Here is a 25,204-nt window from a genome sequence, read left to right on the forward strand (position 1 = left end):
CGGGCAGTGCGGCGAGGCCCCGCAGAGAGCCGGGCGCGGGGGGCCGGGTGCAGGCCGACGGGCGCGGCCTGCAGGGGGAGCGGGCTCCACGCCTCCAGCCCGCAGTCCCCGGTGTTCGCGCCGACCCGCGGGCGTGACCTCCTCTAAGGGCGGGGAGGGCGGGGCTCCAAGGTCACGCCGCCCGGCGTCGCTGGGGAGCCGGCGCTGGAGCCCGCGGGGCGGCCGCGGGTGGGGCCGGCCTGGCGGGAAGTCCCGAGGGCCCGTCCCGGGCGGGGGGTGGGCAGGCGGGGCGGGACCCGAGGCCGACGGCGGACACGGCGTGTGGGCTGTGCGCCGGCCGCCGCTCCGACACCGGGGGCCCCGCGGCGCCGAGGCCGACCACAGAGCGGCGGGGCCGGGCTCCCCAGTCCCGGTGGCCCGCCGCTGCCAGCCGCCTCCGGACGCGGAAGGACCCGCACGCAGCACCACAGCTCCCTCCGCGAGTGCGCGGCGGCTCGGCGAGGACCAGAATGCAGCGCGCGGGGCCGGCCGCGGGGCACGCCGGGACCCGTAGTCGGCCGCGGGGCACGCCGGGACCGCCCTCACCTGGCCGGCGGCGGGCGCCCGAGGGGCCCAATGGGAGCGGCGCCCGTCGCCCCGCCCCGCGCCGCCGGACGTCTGTGCCGGGACATGGCCGCCGCCGGTGCCGGGTCCTTGAGCTGAGCGCCCGCCGCCGGCAGCCAACCGCCGCCTCAACCGTCCGCGCGGGCGGGCCGAGCCGCCGCCAGGCCGGCGAGGAGGAGGAGGAGGAGAAGGCCGCCTCAGGAGGCGGGAGCCGCCGGACACATGGCGTCCATCTTGCTGAGGAGCTGCCGCAGCCGGGGGCCCGCCCGCTTCCCGGCGCCCCGCGCCGCCGCCCGGGGGGGTAAGTGCTCCGCCGTCGGCGCGGGCCGGGGGCGGAGGACCGAGCCGGGGAGGGGGCTCCGGGCGGCGGGACGCGGCGGGTCTGGGTCACGCCGGCTGGGCCCGGCCGCCTGCCCCGCGCCACGCCCCGGCGGGCGGGCCGGTTGCCGGGCACGGAGGCCGTGCGTCCCGGAGGCCGGCGGGCGGCGGCCTGTGACTCGCTCGCGCCGTGACCTCAGCCGCCCGCCGGCCGCGGCGAGCAGAGCGGGGCCGGGAGAGCTTTGCAGGGAACGCGCTGCCGTCCGCCCGGCGCTGCTCGCGGGGAAGCCCCGTGGAACGCGGCGCCCATCACGAGAGCAGCCGCGTCCTTGGGCCGCTGCCCGGGCTCCGAGACGAGGCGGCCGGGGGCGGGGGGGGCGGGCAGGACTTGCGGTGGGACCTGCGCCTGCACCCGGGGCGCCCGCGACCCCAGCTGGGGCCCGGGAATCACACCCAGCGCGGGCTCCTCGGGGTCCCCCCTCTCTCCACGAACCCCAGGTCGCGGGAAAGAGGACGCTTGTCCTGTGAGACCGAGACTCGAGTGAAAGGAGCCTCCCGGGGCGCGATTCTGGAAACTTTTCAGCCGCGATGGCTGCCGGGCCTTTGGAGCGCTGGCAGCCCGGCCGGCCGCTCCCCGCCGCGGGCTCCTGATGACGGCGCCCTGGCCCCCGCCTTCATAGCGCTGGGGTGGGCGGGGCCAGCCTGGGTGGCGGTATCGTTTCGGGGTCACGCGTGTTCCCTGTGGTCATGTCCCCCGCGGGGTGGCCGCCAGGCCGCGGGCTTGCTGTGGGCGGCGGGCTCCGGCTGCTGCGGCCGTTCCGTTCCGGTCCGGTCCAGGCCCGGTGCTGGCATCTGACACCTGACATCTGACATCAGGGCGCCTCTTCGTTGCAGTCGCGGAGCCGGTGCGGAGACTGTTAGCTGCGGCCACGCGGGTCACTGCCCCTGTTCCGACACCGTTTCCCTGTGACAGCCTCTCCCGTCCCGTCCCGTCCCGTCCCGCGCGCTTCTTTCTCGCGGACCCTTCTCATCCCCGGGCCCAGGAGCCGCGGCGCCTTCAGCCGGTTTCTCTCCAGCTTCCCGGTTTCGGGAGGACTGGTGGATGCGTTGCGGCCGCTCCTCTGTGGGGATGTCCCCGTGTTGCTCAGGCTCAGAGCGGCTGTGGGTCTTGGGGAGCGTCCTCATCCCTCTTGTCCAGGGGCCAGCTGCCAGCGTGAGGCTGGGGGGGGGGTCTGCCGGGCCCCCTGCTCTTTGGTCACTGCCCCCCCCCTCCCGCCCCCATTGGCACGCTGCTCTTTGGAGGAAGTGCTGTGTGCAGGGCATCTTGGGGCGGGCCTGGGGCTGCCTAGAGGTGGGCGGGCCAGGCTCACCTTCACCTTCACCAGGGACTGGGTGTGAGGGCAGAGGGCAGGTGCCCTCAGGGAGGCTCCCAGCCGTTATGGAAACGGCCTCAGAGGAGCTGCCTGGGGGAGCCGGGGGTCTTAGGGCTGTGGAATGGCAGGTGCCCATGGACGCTGGGTCAGGTGCACCCACAGGTATTCAGGTACAGTGCCCGTGGGGGAGCTGGAGGTGGGGCAGCTGGCGAGGGAGAATCCGGGGCCCCATCAAGAGAGGTGTGAGGTGTGAAGAAATACACTTGGTCTCTGCCCCTCCCCCAGTTCTTGCCAGACCTCCAAAAGCCCTTGGGATTTCTTGTTCATATTTTTAAATATATACATAGGCCCTGGCTGGTGTGGCTCAGTGGATAGAGCATTGGCCTGTGGACTGAAGGGTCCCGGGTTCGATTCTCGCCAAGGGCACATGTCCGGGTTGTGGGTTCGGTCTCCAGTGTGGGGCGTGCAGGTGTCAGCCAATCAATGATTCTCTCTCATCATTGATGTTTCTCTCTCTCTCCCATATATTTTATTGATTTCAGAGAGGAAGGAAGAGAGAGAGAAACATCAATGATGAGAGACAGTCATCCATTGGCTGCCTCCTGCACGCCCCACACAGGGGGTAAAGCCCGCCACCCAGGCATGTGCCCTGATGGGGAATTGAACCTCCTGGTTCATAAATCGACCCTCAGCCACTGAGCCATGCTGGTGGGTGGAGTTTCTGGAGTGATCAGGGTGTCTCGGGTGATACAGAATGAGCCACTCTTTCTCTAACCTGAGTGTATGCTAACGAAGTCCCTGTGATTAGCGGCCTGGACCTTCTACCCCACCCCCAACCGCGGGGAGAAGTGGGGGCCTGGAGATTGAGCTCAGTCGCCAGTGGTCACACAGGTAACCAGTCATACCAGGTACTGAAGATAAAGGTCTTGGACAGGGAGGCGTGGGGAGCTCCTGGGTTGGCGGCACTTGCTGACCCCACAAGGAGGAAGCTTCTGCATTCAGGGCGGCTGGACCTTGAGCTGTGTGCCTCCTCCTCTGGGCGGCACCGTGTCCTCTGTAGTGAACTGCAGCAGCACGGAGAGCACCTTCCCGGGTCCGGTGTCATCCCAGGGACCTGCATCTGTAGTTGGTAGAACGCGGGCAGCCTGGGCACCCTCCTTGCAGCTGACACGTGGGCGGGGCGGGCGGGGAGTCTCGTGTAACTTGGGGTCTGTACTAACCCGGGTAGTGTCAGCATTGAATGGTAGGACACACACCTGGTGTGGGAAAAAGACAACACAGCAGGGCTTCCAGGAGGAGGGGGTGTCCAGGGACCACCTCGCTGCTGCAGGGCCGGGGCCTGCAGAGTGCAGCGAGCCTGTGAAGGGAGGAGGTGGGGGTGGGGGGGTGAGCTCATGCCACCTCGAACTGTGGCAGCTTGTTGGCTTCTGGGAGGCATGTGCAGGTGGGGAGCCATTTCTGAGCCAACTTGAGGGGGGGTGCTGGCCTGGGCAGGCAGAGGGGACAGGCCAGGGGTGAGGGGCAGACTTCTTTTTGGGAGACAACTGGGGGCTCCCTGGCTGGAGTGGTGTGTTGGCCATGTGTTTTGTAATGTTAACAGGAAATGTCACGTGTGAAATAGGAAAGGTACTTTATGAGCCATGGTGACCGAGCTAGTGAGCCCAGCCCCCAGCTGACAGCCAGGCTGACATCCACGAGCAAGACTCTAAATTTAATGTTTGATGGGAGCAGCTTTCTGCACAGGAAAGTGAGACTAGTCCGTGTTGACAGCAGCCTCCTATCGAATTTCACAAGTGACAGCTGGAGTCCCTGTCCTCAGAGGGTCCACCTCGCCTGGCCGCACCGCAGGGCCTAGAGTGGGGCCGGCCCCGGTCCCGTCCGTCCGTCTTCTCTTCTGCTGGCCCCAACGTTGGCTCTCGGCAAGCCCGGCCTGTTCCAGGCACTGCTGCTCCTGCCGGCCTTGCTGCCAGCGCCCTCCAGGCTCCCCGCCTGCGCCCAGCGGCTCAGGACTGTCCTGTCCCCTCAGGGCCTGACCCCAGGAGGCCCGCAGGCCGGTCATGTGGGTGACCCTGCACTTATGCTGAGGGGGACTAGTGAGGTAGGGCAAGGGTCACAAATACAACCAGATCCTCACGTTGCGCTGTGTGCTCATCAATGTTTAGCCAAAAAATGCCTTACTCTTGGCGTTTGTTTTCCCAGTAATTCTCAGCCCTCGCCCCTCGTGTGGGCAGGGGAAGCGGTGGGTCACTTGGGTGTGGCCTTGCTGGCACGCGGGGCTGCCTGTGCGTTGGGGTCATGTTCCTTCTGGCTCTGCCCACCAGAGCCAAGCTGGAGCCAGCAGGGAGCTGCCCCTGGGGCCCTGAAGCTGGAGTCCCTGGGCCTTTGGCTGGCGTTCCGCTTGGGAGATGCGGAGCCAGGGACTGACTCGGGCTCCCCTTCTCCCCTAGAGCCACCCCAAGACACCGGGCCGTCCCGGGGCAAACCCTTCACCTGGCAGCACCCTGAACTGTTCAGCAGCCACTCAGGGTTCCGGCTTACCTTAAAGAGGCTCCTCAGACTCGCCGCGGTGTCAGCATAGAGCGCCTGGTGTGAACTGACCGTTCCCTCTGCTTTGCTGCAGGTAGTCCGGGGGACCACGCCTGTCTCAGCTGTGCCAACACCGTGGGGTGGATCAGCCGCCTGTAAGTAAGCGTGTCTGCCTCGAGGGCTGCTGGAACGATGGGAACCCTCCATCTGGGGAGCCAGTGTCTCCTACTCCTTTAAAAAAACACAAACGTGTGTATATATAGTTTAATATATTTGTATTGACTTCAGAGAGGAAGAGAGAGGAGAGAGAAACGTCAATGCTGAGAGAGAATCATGGACCAGCTGCCTCCTGCATGCCCCAAACAACCAAAACTTGGTGGTTGTGAAAGCAAAATTGTGCTCAAGCGTATTTCCCATTTTAGGACTGTATGAAGTGCTCCCATGAGCCTGCCCACAGCCTTGCACGCGTGTGCGTGTATCTGATGGCAGACCGGCAGAAGCATAGCCTTCGAGGGGACACGACAGAGTCTGTGTAGGAGCCCCTCCCAGCAGCAGCCCCACTGGCCCTCTGCAGCCAGAGTGCTCCTGGCTCTTGATTTTCGTTAGATTTCTGTGGCCACAGGGCTGTGGAGCCCTTCTGGTTATGACGGGAGCCTTTGATGTATGAGCAGAGGACATCTTGACTCCTGGTCTTCGTAGATTTCATTCTGAAGTGGACTAGGGGCATTCAAGGGCCTGGGCCTGTGGGTGGTAGGAAACAAGGGGCCCTGCGGCCCCAGGGGTCTGGTCCTGGTGCGTGAACGAGGTGGCCCCCGGCTGGCAGTCAGTGCTGGGTGTGTGGTCGCTGGTTTAGAGTCCTGACAGCCAAGCCAGGTTGGGGGCGGCTGTGCGGTCGGGTTCACCTGCAGGAGCAGCCCAGGCGCCGCTGACCGGGCCCTGGAGCCTGCAGGACCAGGGCCTGTCCCGTGGGCGCGGCTGTTCCTGGGCCGCGCCTGTCACTCCTGCGAGTTCTCCAGCCGGCCCTCGTCTCTGGGCTGTCCCTCAGTGAGATCATCTCAGTTCTAAGATGGTCTTTTTGGGATTGTAACTGAAATGCCATTAAATCCATAAAACCATTGGGGAACACTACCTTTTTTAAATCCTCACCTGAGGATGTGTTTTTATTGATTTTTAGAGGAGAGGAGGGAGGAGAGAGAGAAACATCAATAAGTTGCCTCCCATATGCGCTCTGACCAGGCATCGAATCCACAGCCTTTTTGGTTCATGAGATGCTCCAACCAACTGAGCCACCCAGCCACGGAGAGGAATGTTAACTTAAAAAAAAAAAAAAAAGTATATATATATATATATATACACACACACACACACACACACACACACACTATTGATTTCAGAAAGGAAGGGAGAGGGAGGGAGAGAAACATCAATGATGAGAGAGAATCATTGATTAGCTGCCTCCTGCACGCCCCCACTGGGGATCGAGACCGTAACCCGTGTATTTGCCCCGACCGGGAATAGAACTCAATCACTGAGCAACACCAGCTGGGCCACTTTCTGATTTACATACCGTGTCCCTGGTGTAAGGAGTTTTATTAAGACCTTTTCTCTCTTTCAGAAGAAGGTACGTCAGTTTCTTTATATGGGCCACACTTACTTTCTTTAGAAAGTTAAACAGTTGCCTTTACGACAATTCCCAGAGGTGACCTGTGGGTGGTGGAATGCGCCTCCTTCCGTGGTCTTTACTCAGGAATCTGTCTTCCTGGGCCAGCACTTCACACAGCTCCACTGAGCACCTGTAGCTGCTGTTGTAGCCTCTGTAGTTAGTGCTGGGGGTCGTCCTCCACACAGTGCCTTGGTTGTGTGGTTGCAGTTCGGACCTCAGTAGCCAGGCCTGTTGTCTCTGGGGCCAGGCATGACAGCTGTGGTCATGCGTGCGTCCTCACAATAGCAAGCAGTGTCTGGTGTGCACTGCTGTGTGTAACAGTAGCTTGTTTTCTCATTTTAAAGTTTTTATTAGCAATGGGTGCTGACTTTGTCGAGAACCTCTAAGATTCAAATATACCTGCACTCATGGTTCATATCTATATATACACCCAAGCGACCATTTGAGCGGTAGCTGTGGCCCGCACTGGCCACCAGGGGGCAGACGCTCAACACACAGGCATGGAAACATAGAACTGATGAGTCTCCGAGGGAATGGGTGGAGAGGGTGGGAAGAGATTAACCAAAGATCATATATGCATACTAGAGGCCTGGTGCACAGATTCGTGCACCGGTGGGGTCTCTGAGCCTGGCCTGCGGGGATCGGGCCGAAACTGTCAGTCCAATATCCCCCGAGGGGCCCTGGATTGCGAGAGGGTGCAGGCCAGGCTGAGGGCCCCACCAGTGCATAGGCACCGGGCCTCTAATTAAAACAAAAGCTGTGCTTTATTGATATTTTTTATAAGTTCACAACTTTTAGAAAGTTAAACAATAGGCTCAAATTAGGAATTATAGATGAGAGGCAGAATCTCATGTCATTTTCAGCCTCCACAAATTTTACTCCTCATTGTGATCGCACAATATGAGAAATGCTGAGTCGCACAGGGACGTGTCTGTAAGTGGCAGCCACTTGTATTAGTTGCTTTGCAATCTCAGTCTTTGGTTGAAATGGGTCAGGCCCGGATGAGTGAGCAAGTGGACAGTTTCTGGTCCTAGACCTCGTCGTGGACGTCACCCCGCTGCTCCTGACCTCTCCCCAGCGGTGAGAGGGAGGCACCCCGCTCTGAGGACCAGACTGTAACCTCGTTCAGTGGGAAAACCTGGCAGCAGGAGGCTGTTTGTATCCTTACGCTTCACGGGTGTGACTGTTCACAAGCTTGGCTGTGTTGGTGCCCGGTGCTCCCCGCACACGCGAGGGGTTGCTAGGTGGGTGGTGTGGGGCCTGGAGCCTCCAGCAGGCATTGAGGTGCTGTGGGTGGTGGCCTCTGGCTCCCCAGCTGGGGGCCTGTGGTTTCTCTCGTCTCTGGGCAGAGGTGCCCTGCCCCTCTAGTGTCGTGTCCCTGAAGGACAGTGGTGTCCCGGCCTCAGGCCATTGTCTTGGTGGGCTGTCCCTTCCAGGGGACATGTACCAGGAGCTTAGTGGCCCGTGAGCCACCACCGTGAGCCCTGCTCCTCTGCCAGGCGCTGCCTCGCCTTGCTCTTCTGGGCGGGATGGCAGGCGGCTGGTTGAGAAGGACGCAGCCTGCGTCCTGAAATGAAACGCGCAGCGAGGGGAGCCCCGACGCGGGCCTGTGCTCCAAGGGGCCCTCCTCGGTGATCACGTGCTCCCTGCGGACATGTTGCCTCCCCCCGGGGTTCCCTGAGTGGGAAGGTGACCTATGAAAAGGGGGGAGGAAGGAGAAACAGGTGTGGCTGGTGCAGGGGCTGCGCTGCTGCCCGCGCAGGTAAGGGGCGGTGCTTCTCAGGGTGCTGCGAGCGCTGGCGGGTGTGGGCAGAGCAGGGGCGGCCTTGACGATGCCATCTGTCCCGGCTGCCCCGGAGCAGTGGCCGTGCCCAGATTGGTTTAGTTCAGGATTTTTAAATAGTAAATGACACCGTATGCTTTTGAAAATAGCTCACCCTTTCTGGCTAGAGTGTTAGTAACACTCTCTCTAATGTGCTTAAAGGCAGCAGGCCCTCGCTGCACACCAGGTGCTCCTCAGCTCAGTCTGGCTTCACACATCTGTCCGAGCCTGTTGGCTGCCCCTGGAGACTGTGATGTCACGCCTTCTCCTGGAAGCCATTGGCTTCCTGGCTCATGGAGGGTGGAAATTGGATACTCAGCTTGATGAGGCCAGGAGGAAGGCTGATCTGTGTGTGTGGCCACTGTCCCCCAGGACAGGCGTGACAGTCACTGCTGCAGTGGTCAGGGGACTGCTGAGCCCGAGCAGCCCTCCTGTGCCCTGGCAGCCTGTCCCCCGGGGCCTGAGACTCAGGACAGGGAGGGTGTGAGGGACAGAAGTGGGGCGCAGAGGTGGGGGGATGGTGGTGCCCTGTGGTAGCTGTACCGGCCCACGATAAGCTACGAGCTTCTTCCCGCCCCAATTGGCAGCCTCTCACCCACTTTGTGGGCAGTTGCAATAGCTGCCACTCCTGTGCTGTGCGCCAGATGCTGTCACACAGTGTGGCAGCACACACACTTCCAGAGGACATTCTGAGGCACAGAGAGGTGATTGGCAGGAGACGCTGGGTGTGCCCTGAAGTAAGTCGGAGCCTGTGCCACCCGGAGGCAGGTGTGTGCCTGACCAAGGAGAGGCTTCAGTGACAGACGAGTGGGAGATGGAAACGGAAGGGACTGTGGGGCAGCTGTCCCAGTTGGCCCTGTAGACATCTTTGTCTCTGCTGCAGCCGGAAGAGGGTCTCCTCATCGAGTGCAGACCCTGGGTGGTGCCAGGCTCTGGCCGGGCACCATAAGCTGCGGGTGGCACAGTCCCTGCGCCAGGCACTCAGGCTGCTGCCGCCCTCCTCCCAGGGCCGTTTTGTGGGTGGACCCGAGGATGCAGCTGTAGGGGCCCGGGGAGCAGCTTGGCCTACGTTGGCAGCCACAGCCTGTGCGCCCTGGGGCCTGAGTGTGGATGGAGAGGGCTTAGGTGTACAGATCTCCCACGGGGCTTCACGGAGCCGGTGCAGGGGAACGGAGCATGCGTGATGGATTTGAGTGTCACGGGCCAGGAGGACAGGCTGTGGGTCAGGCGGCCTGAGGGAGCAGCGCCTGCCCGTTGCTGGGGCGAGGGGAGCAGTGAGGGGCTGAGTGGGAGGCAGTGGGCTTGGCAAAGGCTTCTTGGTGTTTGATATTTTGTGCCGACACCTGTGGGCGCCCGGGTGGTAGGTCCAGGCCATCGTTGACGTGGCACGTCCTCGCTGATCTTCAGGACGTGCTCAGGAACGGCAGGTCTTTGTAGAAGGCCACCTTCTACAGGGGAGAGGGCCTCCCTGCTCCACACCCCACCCCCAGATTCTCAGAGCCTGTGGGAATGGGCCTGGGAGACCCGCCCAGAGCTGGGGTGTCTGTTCCGGGTCCAGCTTTTGCTGCCTGTGCTTGTGTCCTGCCTGTGAGGCCCCAGCCCCTGTGGCTCTGGGGGTGCAGCTCCTCCACCCACCCTGCTCTGGAGGGAAGGGCTGGGTGGGTGGGCTGCAGGCAGCGGGAAGGGAAGTGGAGGGTGTGTTTTGTGCGCAGGGAAGACGGTGCGTGGAGGAGGGGGAGGTCAGACATGGCTGTTTGCTCTCTCCCTTCCCAGGCGTGTCCTGCCGGGCGGCTGTGCTCCCGTGCACCTTTCCTTCGGAGGCGACCCCCTGGGCTGCTGGACTCGGAGGCCCCAGCGGGCGTGTGCGGTGGCCCGAGCGCCGTGGGCCCCCGCCTCCGCGGGCCTGCTGGTCGCCCAGCCGCAGCTCCCGCCTGCGCGCTGCTGGCACTCCTCCCCCGCGCTGCGCGACGACTCGGTGGTGGAGAAGTCGCTCAAGTCCCTCAAGGACAAGAACAAGAAGCTGGAGGAGGGCGGGCCGGTGTACAGCCCCCCCGCGGAGGTGGTGGTGAAGAAGTCCCTGGGGCAGCGGGTGCTGGACGAGCTGAAGCACTACTACCACGGCTTCCGCCTGCTCTGGATCGACACCAAGATCGCGGCGCGCATGCTCTGGCGCATCCTCAACGGGCACAGCCTGACCCGCCGCGAGCGCAGGCAGGTAATGCGCACGCCCGCCCCGGGTGCCCGGTGCCGCGGGTCTGTCCTCTGGGGGCTGGTGCTGGGGGCCCTGTCTGCTGAGCTGCTGCGGGGGCTGGTGGCCTGCCTTTTCCGTCCCGTTGCTCCCCCGTGGTCGGGCTGTGCGCCTCCTTCCAGGTTGCGTGGCTTGTTGGGACCTGTGCTCCCGGCCCCTGTGTCTTTTCTTTTGTGCCGAGTCCCGGGGGACAAGGGGCAGCTTGCAGCCCTCAGGGCCTTGGAGCCCGTGGACAGGCCCTGGCTGTCCTTCCCTGAAGGCTGATGCCGAGGCTCCTCCGTGGGAAGGGGGGCCTCGGTCACGGCCGGGGGTTGCTTGTGACCTGTGAGCACTGGCTTCTGGCTTTATGCGGCGCTCAAGGTTCCATGGACCACATAGGAGTGGTTACTGGCTGGAGTCCAAGGGATGCTGGGAGAAGGGCACAGATGGGTACTTTGAAGAACAGTTGGATTAGAATTTCCCAATTAGTGTTTACTGGACATGGGTTACACGCGCACTGCCCAAATAAGGCTGTCTGGTTCAGGTTCTCTTCTGCCCCTCCCTGCCCTGTTCTGCTGTGAAAGTTACAGGGTTTTTGCTACTTCGTTGAAGACAATATGTGCTGTTATGAAAAAAAACAAAGCACACAGTTGACCCTAGCCAGGTTCAGCGGTTAGAGCATCGGCCCAAGGACTGGAGGGTTGCAGGTTTGATTCTGGTCAAGACACATCCTCAGTTGCACCTGTAGGAGGAACCAATCAATGTCTCTCTCACATTGATGTTTCTAAAAATCACTGGAAAAATATCCGTGGGTGAGGATTAACAGAACAAACAAAATGCAGCACCCACTTGACGGGCCTTTCCATGGCCCGATCTGGGACCATTTGAGCATAAAATAAAAACAAGAATGCATTGTAAACAAATGAAAAACGTAGGGTAATAAATAGAAAAATGAATGTGCGGAAAAGGCAGCAAAGCTGGTGAGCGGGAGGTGGGGTGAGTGAGGAGGTTGCTGCTTTGGGAGCATCAGTAGAGACGGGAAGCACCGTGGCTGCGTGACCTGGGAGAGAGGTGGGTGTCGGCCTGGCCTCCAGGGCCTCCGCACAGCTCCCCCGGCCCTGCCCAGCAAGGGCAGCCCTCCCTCGGGACCCTCGGGAGCTGGTTCTTGGCGGGAGCACAGCACCCACACCCAGCAGCGGGCGTGTTTCTAGACGTGGCCTCTCTCCCCAGAGGCCTGCGGGCCAGTCCATCGGGCGTGGGCTGAGGACATGGAGAGGCAGCCGCGCTCGCCTGGCGGGGTTCTGACGACCCCCAGTGGCCACGTCGTCGGTGGCGGGGGCAGTGTGTTTATGTTGGGGAAGCACTTGGGTTTTCTCTAACGATCGCCGTGCAGTTCAGTCCTAAATCCAGCCCTTTCAGGAAGAACCAGAGAAATGCACGGCCTTGGGGGTGGGTGGTGTGGCCACAGCCTCCCCAGCAGCGACCCGTCCTCGTGGTTGCTCTCCACCGGCCAGGCCCGCCTGTGGGCAGCACTGTGTTTGCCGCAGCTGTTTCCCCAGAGCAGGACCCCAGGGTCCCGGCTCAGTGCCTCTGGGGCGGGTCCCGGAGGCCCCAGCTCTGGGTGCTGCGCCCAGCCAGCTCTCCTGCAGGCCCGGCCGAAAGGGACGGCCCGGGAGTTCCTGTGGGTCCCCGTGGCCTGGAGCTCCCGGCCTGCAGGACGTGCGCCGTGACCTCTGACCCCGCCATTCCTTGCAGTTCCTCCGCATCTGCGCCGACCTCTTCCGCCTGGTGCCCTTCCTGGTGTTCATCGTGGTGCCCTTCATGGAGTTCCTGCTGCCCGTCGTGGTGAAGCTGTTCCCCAATATGCTGCCGTCCACCTTTGAGACCCAGTCCATCAAGGTGAAGGCGCCGCCCTGCTCGGGCTTCGGGGCGTGTTCCTTCGCGGTGGCTCCCCCGCCCCGGGGGTCGCCTTCTCTTAGATGTGTGTGCAACATGGTTGCTCCGGACCCGTGTCTTCACGCTGGGCTGAGACCCTTCGTGGGGTGGGATGCAAGCCAGCCCCCAGCTGTGCGACCCTGCCTGCTTCGGTCAGTGGGGTCTTGTGGGGACACATGCCCAGCCGGGTGTGGACTCTGCCAGCCCTGCTCTGGGTGGCACAGTGGGAGGCAGGAGCTGGAGGGGACGCTCCAGCCCCGCTCGTCGGGGAGGGTCTGGGCAGAGGATAGCGCCCGTCTCTGCCCCGCAGGAGGAGAGGCTGAAGAAGGAGCTGCGGGTGAAGCTGGAGCTGGCCAAGTTCCTCCAGGACACCATTGAGGAGATGGCCCTGAAGAACAAGGCGGCCACGGGCAGCGCCACCAAAGACTTCTCCTTGTTTTTCCAGAAGGTGCCCTGATGCTTCGGAGCCCCTGTGGCCTCAGCCCACTGTCCTTAGTGCTGGTTAGAGCCTCGGGCCACCTGTCTTCTCTGGGGAGTGGTCCTCATTGCCATCCTCCCTTTTTCTACTGTAGCAGCAGGAGGCGCTCCTGACCCCCCTCCCCGGTCGGGCGGGCCGGCGGCAGCTGCTGCCCAGGGTCTATGGAGGTTCCCTCCGCACTCGGGTTGAACCGCAGTCTGAGAACTTGAACCCGCTGACATTCAGTTACTTGCCTCTGCCTCCAACTTTGCAGCAGCCCCAGGAGAGGGAGAGTTCGGCAAATGAGGAACCTAAGACCCTGCAGTGTGACGAGCAGGGGGTGGGCAGGGGAGAGGATGGACCACAGGCTGCTCCACAGCCATGGCTGAGGTGGGGAGAGTGGCAGGGCCTCCTTGCCAGCAGGGGGAGGCCGGGCCTCTTCCAGTCGCCAGCCTACCCTCCGGGCTGGGCTGCCCTCGGGGTTGAGTCTCAGAGGCAATTCTGAGGTTGTGCCTGATAGTCCAGGCAGTCCACCTCCCCCAGCTCCCGGTCCTCCTCATTTCCTCACTTGGGGCTGGTGGCCCCTGGGCCTGGGAGGGGTGCTGTGCGCAGGTGTGTGTGTGCGTGCCTGCCTGTGCGTGCTCAGGGAACGGCCCACCGTGAGTGACGCTCAGCATGGCTCCTGCAGATCCGAGAGACCGGGGAGAGGCCCAGCAACGAGGAGATCATCCGTTTCTCCAAACTGTTTGAGGACGAGCTGACCCTGGACAACCTCACGCGGCCGCAGCTGGTGGCGCTGTGCAAGCTGCTGGAGCTGCAGTCCATCGGCACCAACAACTTCCTGCGCTTCCAGCTCACCATGCGGCTCCGCTCCATCAAGGCGGACGACAAGGTGAGTGACGGCCTCGAGGTCGGGCCATCCTCGCAGCAGGGGTGGCATCGCTGGTGGTCTGTCAGCCTTGCATCGCGGCTGTGCCCACCTGGTGGGCACGTGGGTGCTGTCTGCTGGGATAAGTGATCCTGGGATCGTGCCGTCCAAGTGACTTCCCACCTGGCGTGGCATCGGATCCTCCCATGTTGCCTGGGGCTCATTGGGAAGGTGCGTTCTGATGCCTGGCTGACGCTTCCTCGGAGAGCGCGTTATAGCTTGTTCATTCCTGCAGCCAGTCTTCTGCTGCCTAAACAGCACTCCAGTAAGTTTCTTTTTGTTAAGTACATATATTCTTACTGATTTTAGAGAGAGGAAGGGGGGGGATAGAGAGATAGAAACATCTATTGGCTGCCTCCTGCACACCCCACACTGGGGATTGAGCCCGCAACCCGGGCCTGTGCCCTGACAAGATCAGACCTGAGCCTTGGTGTATCGGGATGATGCTCTACCAACTGAGCTGCCCGGCCAGGGCATGGGTTGAATTACTCTTAGACCCACTTCTGAGTTCCTCATTTCGATGCCAGGATTTTTTTTAAGATTTCATTTCTCACATACAGCTGTCCATCTTGCTGTCTGTTTTCTTGAACATGCTAGTCTTAGTTCACGTCTAATTATTCCAATAACAGTATGAAACAGGTGTTCATTGTTTTCTCTCTGGGCTAGGCTTGTTGGTCGTATTTAGCTTTTTCAAATGGAGACCTTGTCTGAAGTGAGGTTCTGGGTGGTGTGGTCCTCCTCCAGGAGCCCCCACAAGGTCACCACCCCAGGGCTGGCCTGGCTTCCGGGGTGCCCTCTGCCTGGAGCTCCCATGGCACAGCCCAGGTGCCCGCCTGCTGCACAAGGCTCTGCCAGCTCCTCCCCGGTGCCCGCTTAGCGTGAGGCCCGACGCCAGGGGGTTCCTGCACTTTCTGTTCTCTGGACTGAGCCCCCGGACCCCCGCTGCTCCTTCTTAGCCTGGCAAGATGGCTGCCTCTTAGCAGTGGTCTCTGCCTGGACTCCGCCTGCTCCGAGTTGGCGTTTGCCGCTGGGCCGGCGGCTCCTGGATGGCCAGCTCACTCCCTGGCAGCCTGGTCTGGCCCACAGGCTCTCACTGCCCTGAAGCCTGGTGGTCGCTCTCCCGTCTCCAGACGCGCTTGTGTCCTGTTGTCCCTGGCTTCTCCGGCTCCCGGGGCAGCTACCCTTCCCTGTCGTCCTGAGTGTGTGGGGGCGAGAGGAGCTCGGCTGCAGCCGCTGTGCGTTTCTCCCGGGAGGGCGTGCTCAGGGCACCGCTCTGCTGGAGAGCAGCGGGCGGGCCGTCCTGAGGCGCCGTCTTCTCGGGAGGCGGCTCCAGGCAGGTGGCCGGGTGGAGTCCCTGCCACTCACCCGTCCTGTGACCTTGGACAAGTCATCCCACCGTGAAGTGCCTCAGATTCCCGCGACCTCCGCTGTCGATAGGGGGTGGGCCCTTTCCCTGGACAGGAAGCAGGAAGCACACCTGAGAAGGCTGTGGTGTGGGGGGGCCCTGGGACCCCAGGAACCACCGAGTGTCTTCGTGCCTCATACCCCAGCCTTGGGCGACAGAAACACTGGCAAGTCCAGAGCCTGCTCTCGGCCAAGAACAGGACAGTCTTGCCCTGGGAGAGAAGACTCCAGCCAGACACCCCAGGACACACTGGCCCCGCCCCGCGTCCATGGGTGGGTGTGAGACCTGCACCCACCTGACAGTCCTAGGACACTTCCTCCCCCTGTGGGAGGTGCGGCGGTGGAGGCCAGGCGGGGCATAACGCGTCCTCCTGCCTCCCTGCCGGGGAGCCGGGAAGCGTGCAGGACAGAAGCAGCACCGTGCCTGTCCCAGAATGCACCTGGGTGCAGCTTATGGGCTGGCTGATGCACAGAGAGATCGGTGCCCGTGAAGGGAGCCTGCTGTTCCAGGTTCCCTGGAAACGGCCACGGCGCCCCCGAATGGGAAGCGGCAGCAGGGGAGGCTGGAGGAAAGGGGCTGGGCCGTTGTCACTGGTGGGGTGGCCAGCTGGAGACGTTGGTTGGGCAGGAAGTGAAGCAGAGGTCGGGGTTTGTGGTTAAAGGGCTGAAAGGTGACTTTGTGCACCCACGAAAGCTGGGCTGCCAGGGACATGCAAATAGCTTGGGCCATCAACAGATGCCAGATAACCAATTGCAAAATCTATGAAGATGGTTAGAACAGCGCCCCTTATTCTCCCAGAGCCCTGTCAGGGGCAGCTAAGAGGACTGAAACGGGACCCAGTCACATAACGTCATACTCCACACACCCGGGCTCCAGTAGGAAGCTGCTCCTCATGCCCAGGTACAGTCCAGCATGGAAAACGCAGTGATGGGCCCTCCAGTAGGATGGACAGGACAAAATACAGGCTCCGTGAACAAGGGAAGTTGTAGAATTTAACATGTGAACTACAAAGAGGACAGTGAGAAAGGGCCAGAGCCTCCGGGACCTGTGGGCTGTTGCAGAACTAAGATATGTCGTGGGGGCTCTGGGAAGAGAAGAGACAGGGTAGAGCTGGAAAAGTGCTCGAAGAAGTCATGGCTAGACACTTCCCCGAGTCCTTCAATTCTACGAATGTAAGCAACCGAGGGAACCGCGGACAGGACAGACCCAAAGCAACCCACACCCTGCAGGACACGTCGCAGTCAAACTAATGAGCCTTCAAGGACAGAAGTAATTTGGAAGTAATGAGAGCGAACAGCATCTTGCCTGCAGGACAAATACTACAGAACGTCAGCCCACAGTTCTGTGTCCAGCAGCGTTCCCTGTTGGGCGAAGAGGAAGTCAGACCTCAGAAGAGGGAAAGCGACCGTGTGTTCCCAGCAGGCATGTCCTCGAAGACCCTGACGGAGGTTTTTGAAGCAGGAAGTGATGGGAGGGCCCTGGAACACCAGGAAGGAAACGTCAGATCAGTCCAGCAGGCTCTCCGCGCGTCTCCCGGATGACGTTCGACGGTCAAAGCACAAGTGATGGCGCCGTGGCGGGGGGCTCTGCTCTCCGTGTGCGAGTGGAAGAGGGCGCTTCCTCCGGTTCACCTGGACGGGGAGAGGACGCGCGGCCGGACCGGTCACGCAGGTGTGGTGCCCGCGTGGCCACGGTGGGGGCTGGCTCAGGCAGCAAGGACACGCCTCGGCAGGCGGGAAGTGCTGCTCCTTAAAGTGCCACTGGTGAAGGGCCTGTGCAGAAACAGCTGCCAGGCTCTGGGATTTTGTTTGTTTGAATATATTTTTTTAATGATTTCAGGGAGGAAGGGAGAGGGAGAAAGAGAAACATCAATGATGAGAGAATCATGGATCGGCTGCCTCCTGCACGCCCCCCACTAAGGATCAAGCCCGCACCCAGTCCTGAGCCCTGACCGGGAATCGAACCGGGACCTCCTGGTTCATCTGGTTCATAGGTTGGCGCTCAACCACTGGGCCACACCAGCCGTGCTAGGCTGTTTTTGGAAATTCGAGCCCAGGTAGCCTCCAGGAGCCCTTGTTTAGTAGGTGTCTTATTCTCAGGGTCCACACACAGGAGGGCCGCCCAGAAACACTAGAGAGGTCGCAGTGGGATCACGGAACCCCCAGGAGGATGGGGGCCGGAAGCAGGCACGCAGTTTCTTCCTGAGCACGGCATGCTGGGCAGGGCCAGGCGCCCTCAGTGGGCGAGTGTAACCAGGGCCGTGCTGGGCCGTGCTCCTTGGCACGGAAAGGCGAGTTGTTGATACGCTGGCAGCCTGTGTGAGTGGTCTTCATGGAATCCCCGCAAGTTACATGGATCCTGTGTGCGCTCGTGCGTCGGCTGCAGCGAAATGAAGGGCTGGTTGGGCGGGAGGCGGTGGGAGGGACATGCTGTCACCTGGCTGTGATCTCGTTCTGCACTTGGGGCGATGTCACCACGGGGCCCGCATTTGGGAGGTTACCACCACCTGTCTCATCTCAGGATGAACGTTTAAGAAGATGGGGTGGGGGCGCCCCTGTCCCCCTCAGGATACTGCGAGTCGAGGTGGGGGGTGGGGACAGATTGGGAGCGCCTGTCGTTCTGTCTCCCCTCCCTCCCTCCCTCCCTCCCCGCTCTCCTCCCACCCTCCTCCCTTGCACGGTGTCTTTGGCGCTGCATCCCATGTCCTTGTCTAGGGGACTCCTGCGTGCCCCTCTTCTCCCTCTGGCTGGGAGTGGTGGCTGAGGCTGTGAGACATCTTGGGAGCCTGTGGTCGCTCTGCTCTCTGCCCTTGCTCTTCTGTCCAGCAAACAGCAAGGCTCGGGTTGGGCTGGGTGGGCTGTGGGCAGGGACAGGTGCTGGGACCCTCCCCACGGGCCTGGGTGGAGGCGCCCTTCTTCCAGACTCCGGCCTTGGGGCTGGTCCTGGCTGTGTGCGCTCCCCAGGCCCTTCTTGGTCAGTTCCTGTCCCTGCAAACCCAGGCGGGGCCTTGGTAGGGCGTGTGTTACTTAGCAGAGCCTCTGAGGCCGTGGCTGACAAGGGGCACGTGGTTCCCAAGCAAGTGGCCATTAAGCCGGGAGCCTCTGGTGCCCTTTCAGAATGACAGCGCAGCCACGTGTTGACTTTCTTTTCCAGCTGATTGCAGAGGAGGGTGTGGACAGCCTCAACGTCAAAGAGTTGCAGGCGGCGTGTCGGGCACGAGGCATGCGGGCCCTGGGAGTCACAGAAGACCGCTTGCGGAACCAGCTGAAGCAGGTGCGTGCTCGCGGCGGCTGGGCCAGGGGCATGGCCGCGGGTGTCAGTCCCTCTCAGGCTCCTGTGGGAAGCGTGGAGGAGACCTGCAAGTCCCACGGGCTCATGGGCAGCGGCCGGGCCTCATGCGCGGGGCCTGCACAGGTGCCTGACTTGGTCTGTGGTGCCCGGCGCTCCCCATGTGCGGAGGCCGCGGTGGCTTCCAGGACTGCAGTGCGGTCCTGTCCTGTCTGTCTGCTCCCGTCCTCTGGGCAGGTGAGCGCCGCGTTAGCTCTTGGAGACACGGGCATGTCTCACCGAGGCCAGGTTTTAGCGCACCGCCCTCCAGAGGCTCAGGGCGGCTCTGCCCGACCGGTGGATGGGCCCTGGGAAAGGCGGCGCTCAGAGCGATTCACCTGCCACGTCGGAAGGTGGAGGGTGGAGAGCGTGAGGGCGCCCAGCCTCCTGACCGCCATGCTGCGGCCCCTCCTAGGGGGTCAGCGCGTCCTCCAGGTGGAGGCCAATGCTCAGCCACTGGTCCCCTGTCGCGCGATGTGCTCCGCAGCGGGCCCTGCCCTGTGCCTGCCGAGGGCCAGCGTGCACGCGGCGTTCCCGCCTCACGGAGCTCGCTCGGGCGTGCGGTCCAAGTGTTCTCGCCCCTCCCTCCTCTGGTTACTTACTCTCCTTAGCATTTCTCCCCGATCTTTGAGTTCCTTCTCATCTCATTTCTGTCTTGTGTCCAGTTTTGTGCAGAGATTGTCAGGGTCTCTTGTCGGTTTGAATGTTGTCTGTTTGTCACTAAAATAGCTTCATGTGGTGCTGGCCACAGCAGGTGGGAACCCCCCAGGCCGCGGGCATTCACAAACACCACCGTCAGGGCTTGGTGCCATTTTGAGCGAAGACTTGGCTGGCAGCGAATCTGTCCATCAGTGTTTGGCGCCTGGAGGCCTGTCCGCCGGACGCTAACTCAGGGTCCTCAGGCGTCTCGTGCCGCTGACCGGTGGGCATCGAGTCAGGAACCGAGGCAGTGAATCAGCCCCATCCACCCAAGTCCTGTGTGGCTGTTGCCCCACCCCCTCCCCCCTCCTCCCCCACCAGATAGGGCAGCGGAGGGCCAGGTCTCAGGTGTGGGTGGGCCGAGGCCGGCAGGTGAGGCCGGCAGGTGAGGCCAGGTCTTGACCTTCGATTGCAGTGGCTGGAGCTCCACCTGCAGCAGGAGATCCCCACATCGCTGCTCATCCTGTCCCGAGCCATGTACCTCCCAGACACCCTGTCGCCCGCCGACCAGCTCAAGTCCACGCTGCAGACCCTCCCCGAGATTGTGGTACGTGTAGCCGGGAGGACCTCCTGCCCTGTGCTCCAGGGGCCCCCTGGCTTCTGAGGGCAGGACCACAGGACACCAGGACACCATGCACAGCCATGGGACCCTCGCGCCCACCACTCACCCCCTTCTGTCGGTCTGCAGTGAGGGCCTGTGAGACTCATGGGTGGCCTCGGGCCTCGTGACCCTGGAGCTGGGGCCCCGCAGTACGTCCTGTGCCCTCCAGGCCCGGGGGCTGACAGTCAGGGACAGGGGTGTGGGCCTCTGGGGGTGGCAGCCTACGGCTCACCCCAGGCGCGCCCTCTCTGCAGGCCAAGGAAGCGCAGGTGAAGGCGGCGGAGGTGGAGGGTGAGCAGGTGGACAACAAGGCGAAGCTGGAGGCCACGCTGCAGGAGGAGGCGGCCATCCGGCAGGAGCACCGGGAGGAGCGGCAGAGGCGCTCGGAGGCCGCGGTGAGTGCCGGGCGCTGGTGCCGCACGGCTCCTGCTGCACCTCTGCAGGCCCTGCCTTGGGGACGGGCCTGGGCTTGGGCCCTCCTTGCCTCCTGGGTGGCCGGCACGGTCGGGCAGGTGTGCTCGGGCCGTCCCGGGGCCAGCTTCGCCCGCCCAGGCTGTGCTCAGCACCCCGGCCCCGGGTGGGCTCCAGCTCCCACACGCGTCCCCGCGCAGCTCCATGCCGGGTCAGGAAAGGGCCGGAGGGTGGGAGAGGCTGGGCTGTGCCTGCCCCTGGTCACCAGGTCGCCCGCACTGAGACCGACGGAGGCAGGTCACGCTGCTGGGCGACCCGAGTCCACCGTCACGTCGCTGGCTGTTGAGTGTGCCCTCCGGCCGGCGGCATATCAGCGCGGCGTGGGCGCCTGGGGAAGGCTGTGGGTGGGTGGCACTGAGCAGCCCCGGCCTGTGTTTCAGAAGGAGGTGGCGCCTGAAGCGGTGGAAGCTGCCCCTGCGAGCCCCGTGGCCGAGCTGCAGCCGGAAGTGGTGGATGCGACCCTGCCGTCAGAGGCCCTGAAGGACACGGCCCCCGTCCTGGAGGCTGTGAAGGTGACCAGCGCCACGCCCACGACGGAGGGGAGCGGAGGGCGGCCTGTGCACCGCCTGAGACTCGCCCCCCCGAGGGACCCCCTTCATCGGGGTCTTTGCTTTGCTTCCTTCCCAGGAAGAGGAGATCACCAAGGAGGAAATCGACATCCTCAGCGACGCCTGCTTGAAGCTGAAGGAGCAGAAGACGTCCCTGACCAAGGAGAAGGAGGAGCTGGAGCTGCTCAAGGAAGACGTGCAGGACTACAGCGAGGTGCGGGGCTGAGGGTGCAGGGCTGAGGGTGCAAGGCTGAGGGTGCGGGCCTGAGGGTGCGGGGCTGAGGGTGCGGGGCTGAGGGTGCGGGGCTGAGGGTGTGGGCCTGAGGGTGCGGGGCTGAGGGTGCGGGGCTGAGGGTGCGGGGCTGAGGGTGCGGGGCTGAGGGTGCGGGGCTGAGGGTGCGGGGCTGAGGGTGCGGGGCTGAGGGTGTGGGCCTGAGGGTGCGGGGCTGAGGGTGTGGGGCTGAGGGTGCGGGCCTGAGGGTGCGGGACTACAGCAGGGTGCAGGGCTGAGGGTGCGGGGCGGGGGGCCTGTGGGATTTGCTCCTAAGACTATGATTTCTTCCAGTTTCCAAAAACACCTCCATTGAATATCTGATAGGCCAAAGGGCCGTGTTATTACTACAGGCCCTTGGAGAGGAAGGGGGTCTGACCAAGTCCTCTTCAGGGACCCGGTGCAGCCCACCAGCTGCCTCTTCTGGCAGCGGCCGCCCTTGGTGTCTCCGCACCTGCAGGCGCCAGGTGGAGTCGGGGTGGTTGCTGAGTGAGGTCTTATTCATTCCTGACTTTCTTTCATAGTCACTGATTTTGTTACTTATCAGTATCACTTCCTAATGGGACTTAAAGGAGCCACGCTTTCACAGCTCTGCTGGGAAAAGATGGCTGATTGGAGAGAGCAGGTTCCTCCTACACTCAGGCCCCCCCACGCCCCTCCCCGAAGCTGGTGAGGGACGTAAGGAGATGCTGACGCTCTGACTCTGATCTGTCACTCGCCACACACGCAGGGTGAGGTGCCAGACAGACTGCACCTCCTTTCTAGACAAGGGTGTCCCAGTCTGCAGAGCCCAGAGCACGTGTGTGCTGGGCACGGCATGCGGTGCGGGTGTGAGTCGGTCACCGTGTAACCGCACGTAAGTGGTTAGGACAGTCCTTACACCGTGTGATCCCATCAGGACCTGCAAGAGATTAAGAAGGAGCTTTCGAAGACGGGCAAGGAGATGGAGGTGGAGGAGTCCAAGGCCAGCAAGAGGCTGACCAAGCGGGTGCAGCAGATGATTGGGCAGATCGACGAGCTGCTCACGCAGCTGGAGGCGGACCAGCAGGCTGGCAAGCTGGGCCCCACCGCCCCGGGCCTGCCCGCGGGGTGAGTGCGGCCGGACGCCGAGGACGGAGGGCTCAGGCTGCTGACCAGTGCGTGCACAGCCTGGTGCCCAGCTGCCCTGCCTTGACCCAGTGTTTTCAGCCAGAACCCCGCCTCCCGTCAGCCTCTTTTCTCCACGAGGCTGCCGTCAGCGCGCCATCCTCTGTCCCTGTGCGCCGCTGTCCGCCCTCCCCACCGCGGGCGGCCACCTCGCTCCAAGCACTCAGTGGTCACCCACGTGTCCCAGCATGACTGCCCCCAGGTGGTGGCTGACCTCGCGCCCCCGGGGCCGGGCTCTGTGCTGTCCTGTCCTCGGGTGGAGACCCTTCACCCCCTGATGAGGGCAGCGTCCGCTCCTGGTTGACCTGCTGGGCTGTGTGGGCCCACCTGCCCTCACTGGTCCAAAGAGATCTCCCCACGTTTACGGGGCGGGGCTGGCCTGGGCGCCTTGTGACGGGTGCAGGCTGTCACATGCAGCTCTCCCTGTCCCCCTCCCCAGGGACAGTGTCATCAGCGTCACCGAGCTCATCAGTGCCATGAAGCAAATCAAGCACATTCCAGAACACAAGCTCGTCAGCCTGGCCTCGGCCCTGGACGACAACAAGGACGGCAAGGTCAACATTAATGACCTGGTCAAGGTGGGTCTGAGGCCCTGGCAGGGCTGCTGCTGCGGTGGCTGGATGGGCAGACCCCGGGGAGGGGGGTGCGGGCAGTCCTAGGGGCCTGTATGGGGGACTTCTGAGGCCTGGGGGTGACCCTGAGGGACCACGAGGTTCCCCGGCACATGGAGCTTGGGCAGCCCGAGGCTGGAGCAGCCCCGCCGTCCCGAGGAAGCCCGCCAGGGCTGCTTCTGCAGGAGCTTTCACGGCTCTCCTGGCTCCCAGGCCAGCCAGTGCAGGGCTGGGGCTGACTTGGTCTCGTTGGGAATCGAGGGTTGGCAGGAGCACGTTCGGAGCCCTCGCCTTGCCGGCTGCAGGGGCTGGAGGGCAAGTCCAGGCCCCCTGCCCCTTCCCTGGGGCCCTCGGGATGGACAGCAGCTCGGTGTCCGCACCCTGCACCCTGCCGGAGCCTCTGTCCAGGGCAGGCCTGGCCCGATGGACGCTCCCCGCAGCCTGGGCCCCGGGGAAGCACCGAGTCCCTGGGGGCGGCGTGGGGCCGAGTGCTGGTTGAGGAAGCCGGCCCCGAGCCCTGTCCTCCCTGTGTGTGCAGGTGATCGAGCTGGTGGACAAGGCGGACATTCACATCTCCACCAGCCAGGTGGCCGAGATCGTGGCGACGCTGGGGAAGGAGGAGAAGGTGGAGGAGAAGGAGAAGGCCAAGGAGAAGGCCGAGAAGGAGGCGGCCGAGGTGAAGGGGTAGCTGCCGCCGGCCCCTTCCTGCTGAGGCGATTCTATTAGTGACACGTCTAATATTTTGTCTGGAATAAATCAGGAACTTCCATCATCAAGCAGTTTTTAATTTTCACCATTCCACGAAGAGCCAGTCAGCCTGGAATCCCCGGCCCCAGGGAGTCGTGTCTGCGTACCCGCGTGGCCACGGGCCGGCTCACGTGGCTCAGGCCTGCGCCCGTGTGTGTCCTGGGAGGAGGCCCGGCCCGTGGGCCCTCGGCTCAGGACACTGGTCTGTGGACTTGGACGCCCGACTGTCGGGGCCACGCCGAGCGCTCTGTGGCCTGCGAACCACGCCTGAGGACCGCCACGCCCCTGGGGCCTCCGTCTGCCAGCTCTTCTCGATGCACCTTGGTTCTCACCTGACCCCTTACCAGTTCACCGTCTGCCTGACTCGGGCGTGACCCTAATGTAAATACGGCGTGGCCCACTAACGAAGCCTGGCTGTTTGCGTGTTCATTGTGCTGGTGTGGCTTTTAGAAAGTTTACTAATTGGGGTTGTGAGCACCACGCCCGGGGGCGATACCACTGCGCCCTCCCAGCGGTGGGCCTGGCCCTGGAGCCCCAGGCGCCACCCTGTCCGCCCTGCAGCCCTGGGGCCTCCAGGTGCCCGTCATGCCAACTTCTGGCCCAGCTCCTTCCGAGACGCAGGCCGGTGGCCACTCCCGGGCTGTGGTGGGCACCTGTGGTGGGCACCCCTGGGGCTGGCGAAGGGCCCTGTGCAGCCTGGCACTTGGCAGTCTCAGTACCTGGCGCTCAGGCAGTTGTCTGCGTGGGGGTGGGCAGGGCCAGGTGGCCTGTGGCCTCAGCTCTGACCCGCCCTTCAAGGCAAGACTGTCCTTTCGGGGAATCCAAGCGTAGGCGTGGCCAGACTCCCGGACGGACGGACAGACGGGCGGTCTCAGGAAGGAGCTGCTCAGTTCGCTGGGCCTTCCGGGCGCTGAGGAACTGACAGGGCATAGGAGTAGCGTTTGTCTCCCCAGACGTCAGCCTTTGCACAGGACACGGGGCGCACGGTCTATCCCAGGGATCCTCAAACCACGGCCCGCGGGCCACGTGCAAATACAAATATTGTATTTGTTCCCGCTTTGTTTTTTTACTTCAAAATAAGATCTGTGCAGTGTGCATAGGAATTTGTTCATAGTTTGTTTTTAAACTATAGTCCGGCCTCCAATGATCTGAGGGACAGTGAACTGGCCCGTTTAAAAGCTTGAGGAGCCCTCGTCTATCCCATCGGTGTGTGCACTGCGCTCTGTGCCCGTGGTGCTGAGGGTTGCCTCACGCATTCCCGTGGCCTGGCTTTCAGCTGTGACCTGCACCTGCCTGACAGCTGGCCGGTGGCCAGGGCCGGTGGCCGTCCTTCTGGTGAGCAGTCCCATGGGGCCGTCCTGACAGCTGTCCAGTGGCCAGGGCCGGTGGCTGTCCTTCTGGTGAGCAGTCCCATGGGGCCGTCCGCCGCACCCGGCTCCCACCACCTCGCCAGGCCCGAGCCCTCAGGCCCGAGCCCTCCGCTGCCACCGCCCGCCCCCCGCCGCAGGGCTCTGTGCGTGCACTGG

At 63.0% G+C, this 25,204-nt stretch overlaps 1 protein-coding gene across 2 annotated transcripts; it reads left to right on the forward strand.

Moving 5' to 3' along the window:
• Nucleotides 1-643: 643 nt before the first annotated feature.
• On the forward strand, nucleotides 644-24,773 carry LETM1 (leucine zipper and EF-hand containing transmembrane protein 1). Of its 2 annotated transcripts, none has more exons than XM_081092632.1 (14): nucleotides 644-904; nucleotides 4,915-4,975; nucleotides 10,079-10,520; nucleotides 12,288-12,431; nucleotides 12,778-12,915; nucleotides 13,613-13,816; nucleotides 18,411-18,530; nucleotides 19,699-19,830; nucleotides 20,139-20,279; nucleotides 20,736-20,867; nucleotides 20,983-21,117; nucleotides 22,073-22,263; nucleotides 22,760-22,898; nucleotides 23,470-24,773. In XM_081092632.1, the coding sequence occupies exons 1-14, from the start codon at nucleotides 826-828 to the stop codon at nucleotides 23,617-23,619; spliced, it is 2,208 nt and encodes a 735-aa protein (XP_080948758.1). In that variant the 5' UTR covers nucleotides 644-825; the 3' UTR covers nucleotides 23,620-24,773. The 2 variants fall into 2 exon arrangements, with proteins under 2 accessions (XP_080948758.1, XP_080948759.1); XM_081092633.1 differs by having other exon boundaries at nucleotides 20,739-20,867.
• Nucleotides 24,774-25,204: the final 431 nt, after the last annotated feature.

This window comes from Myotis nattereri, assembly GCF_964212035.1.
Source record: "Myotis nattereri genome assembly, chromosome: 1".
NCBI lineage: Eukaryota > Metazoa > Chordata > Mammalia > Chiroptera > Vespertilionidae > Myotis > Myotis nattereri.

Bases quoted from the DNA above. Each gene is read 5' to 3' on its own strand.
- LETM1 (XM_081092632.1), top strand. From the start codon at position 826: ATGGCGTCCATCTTGCTGAGGAGCTGCCGCAGCCGGGGGCCCGCCCGC. The intron at 12,916-13,612 runs GTGCCCTGATGC...TGGCTCCTGCAG, and splicing joins TCTCCTTGTTTTTCCAGAAG to ATCCGAGAGACCGGGGAGAG. The intron at 13,817-18,410 runs GTGAGTGACGGC...TTTCTTTTCCAG, and splicing joins CCATCAAGGCGGACGACAAG to CTGATTGCAGAGGAGGGTGT.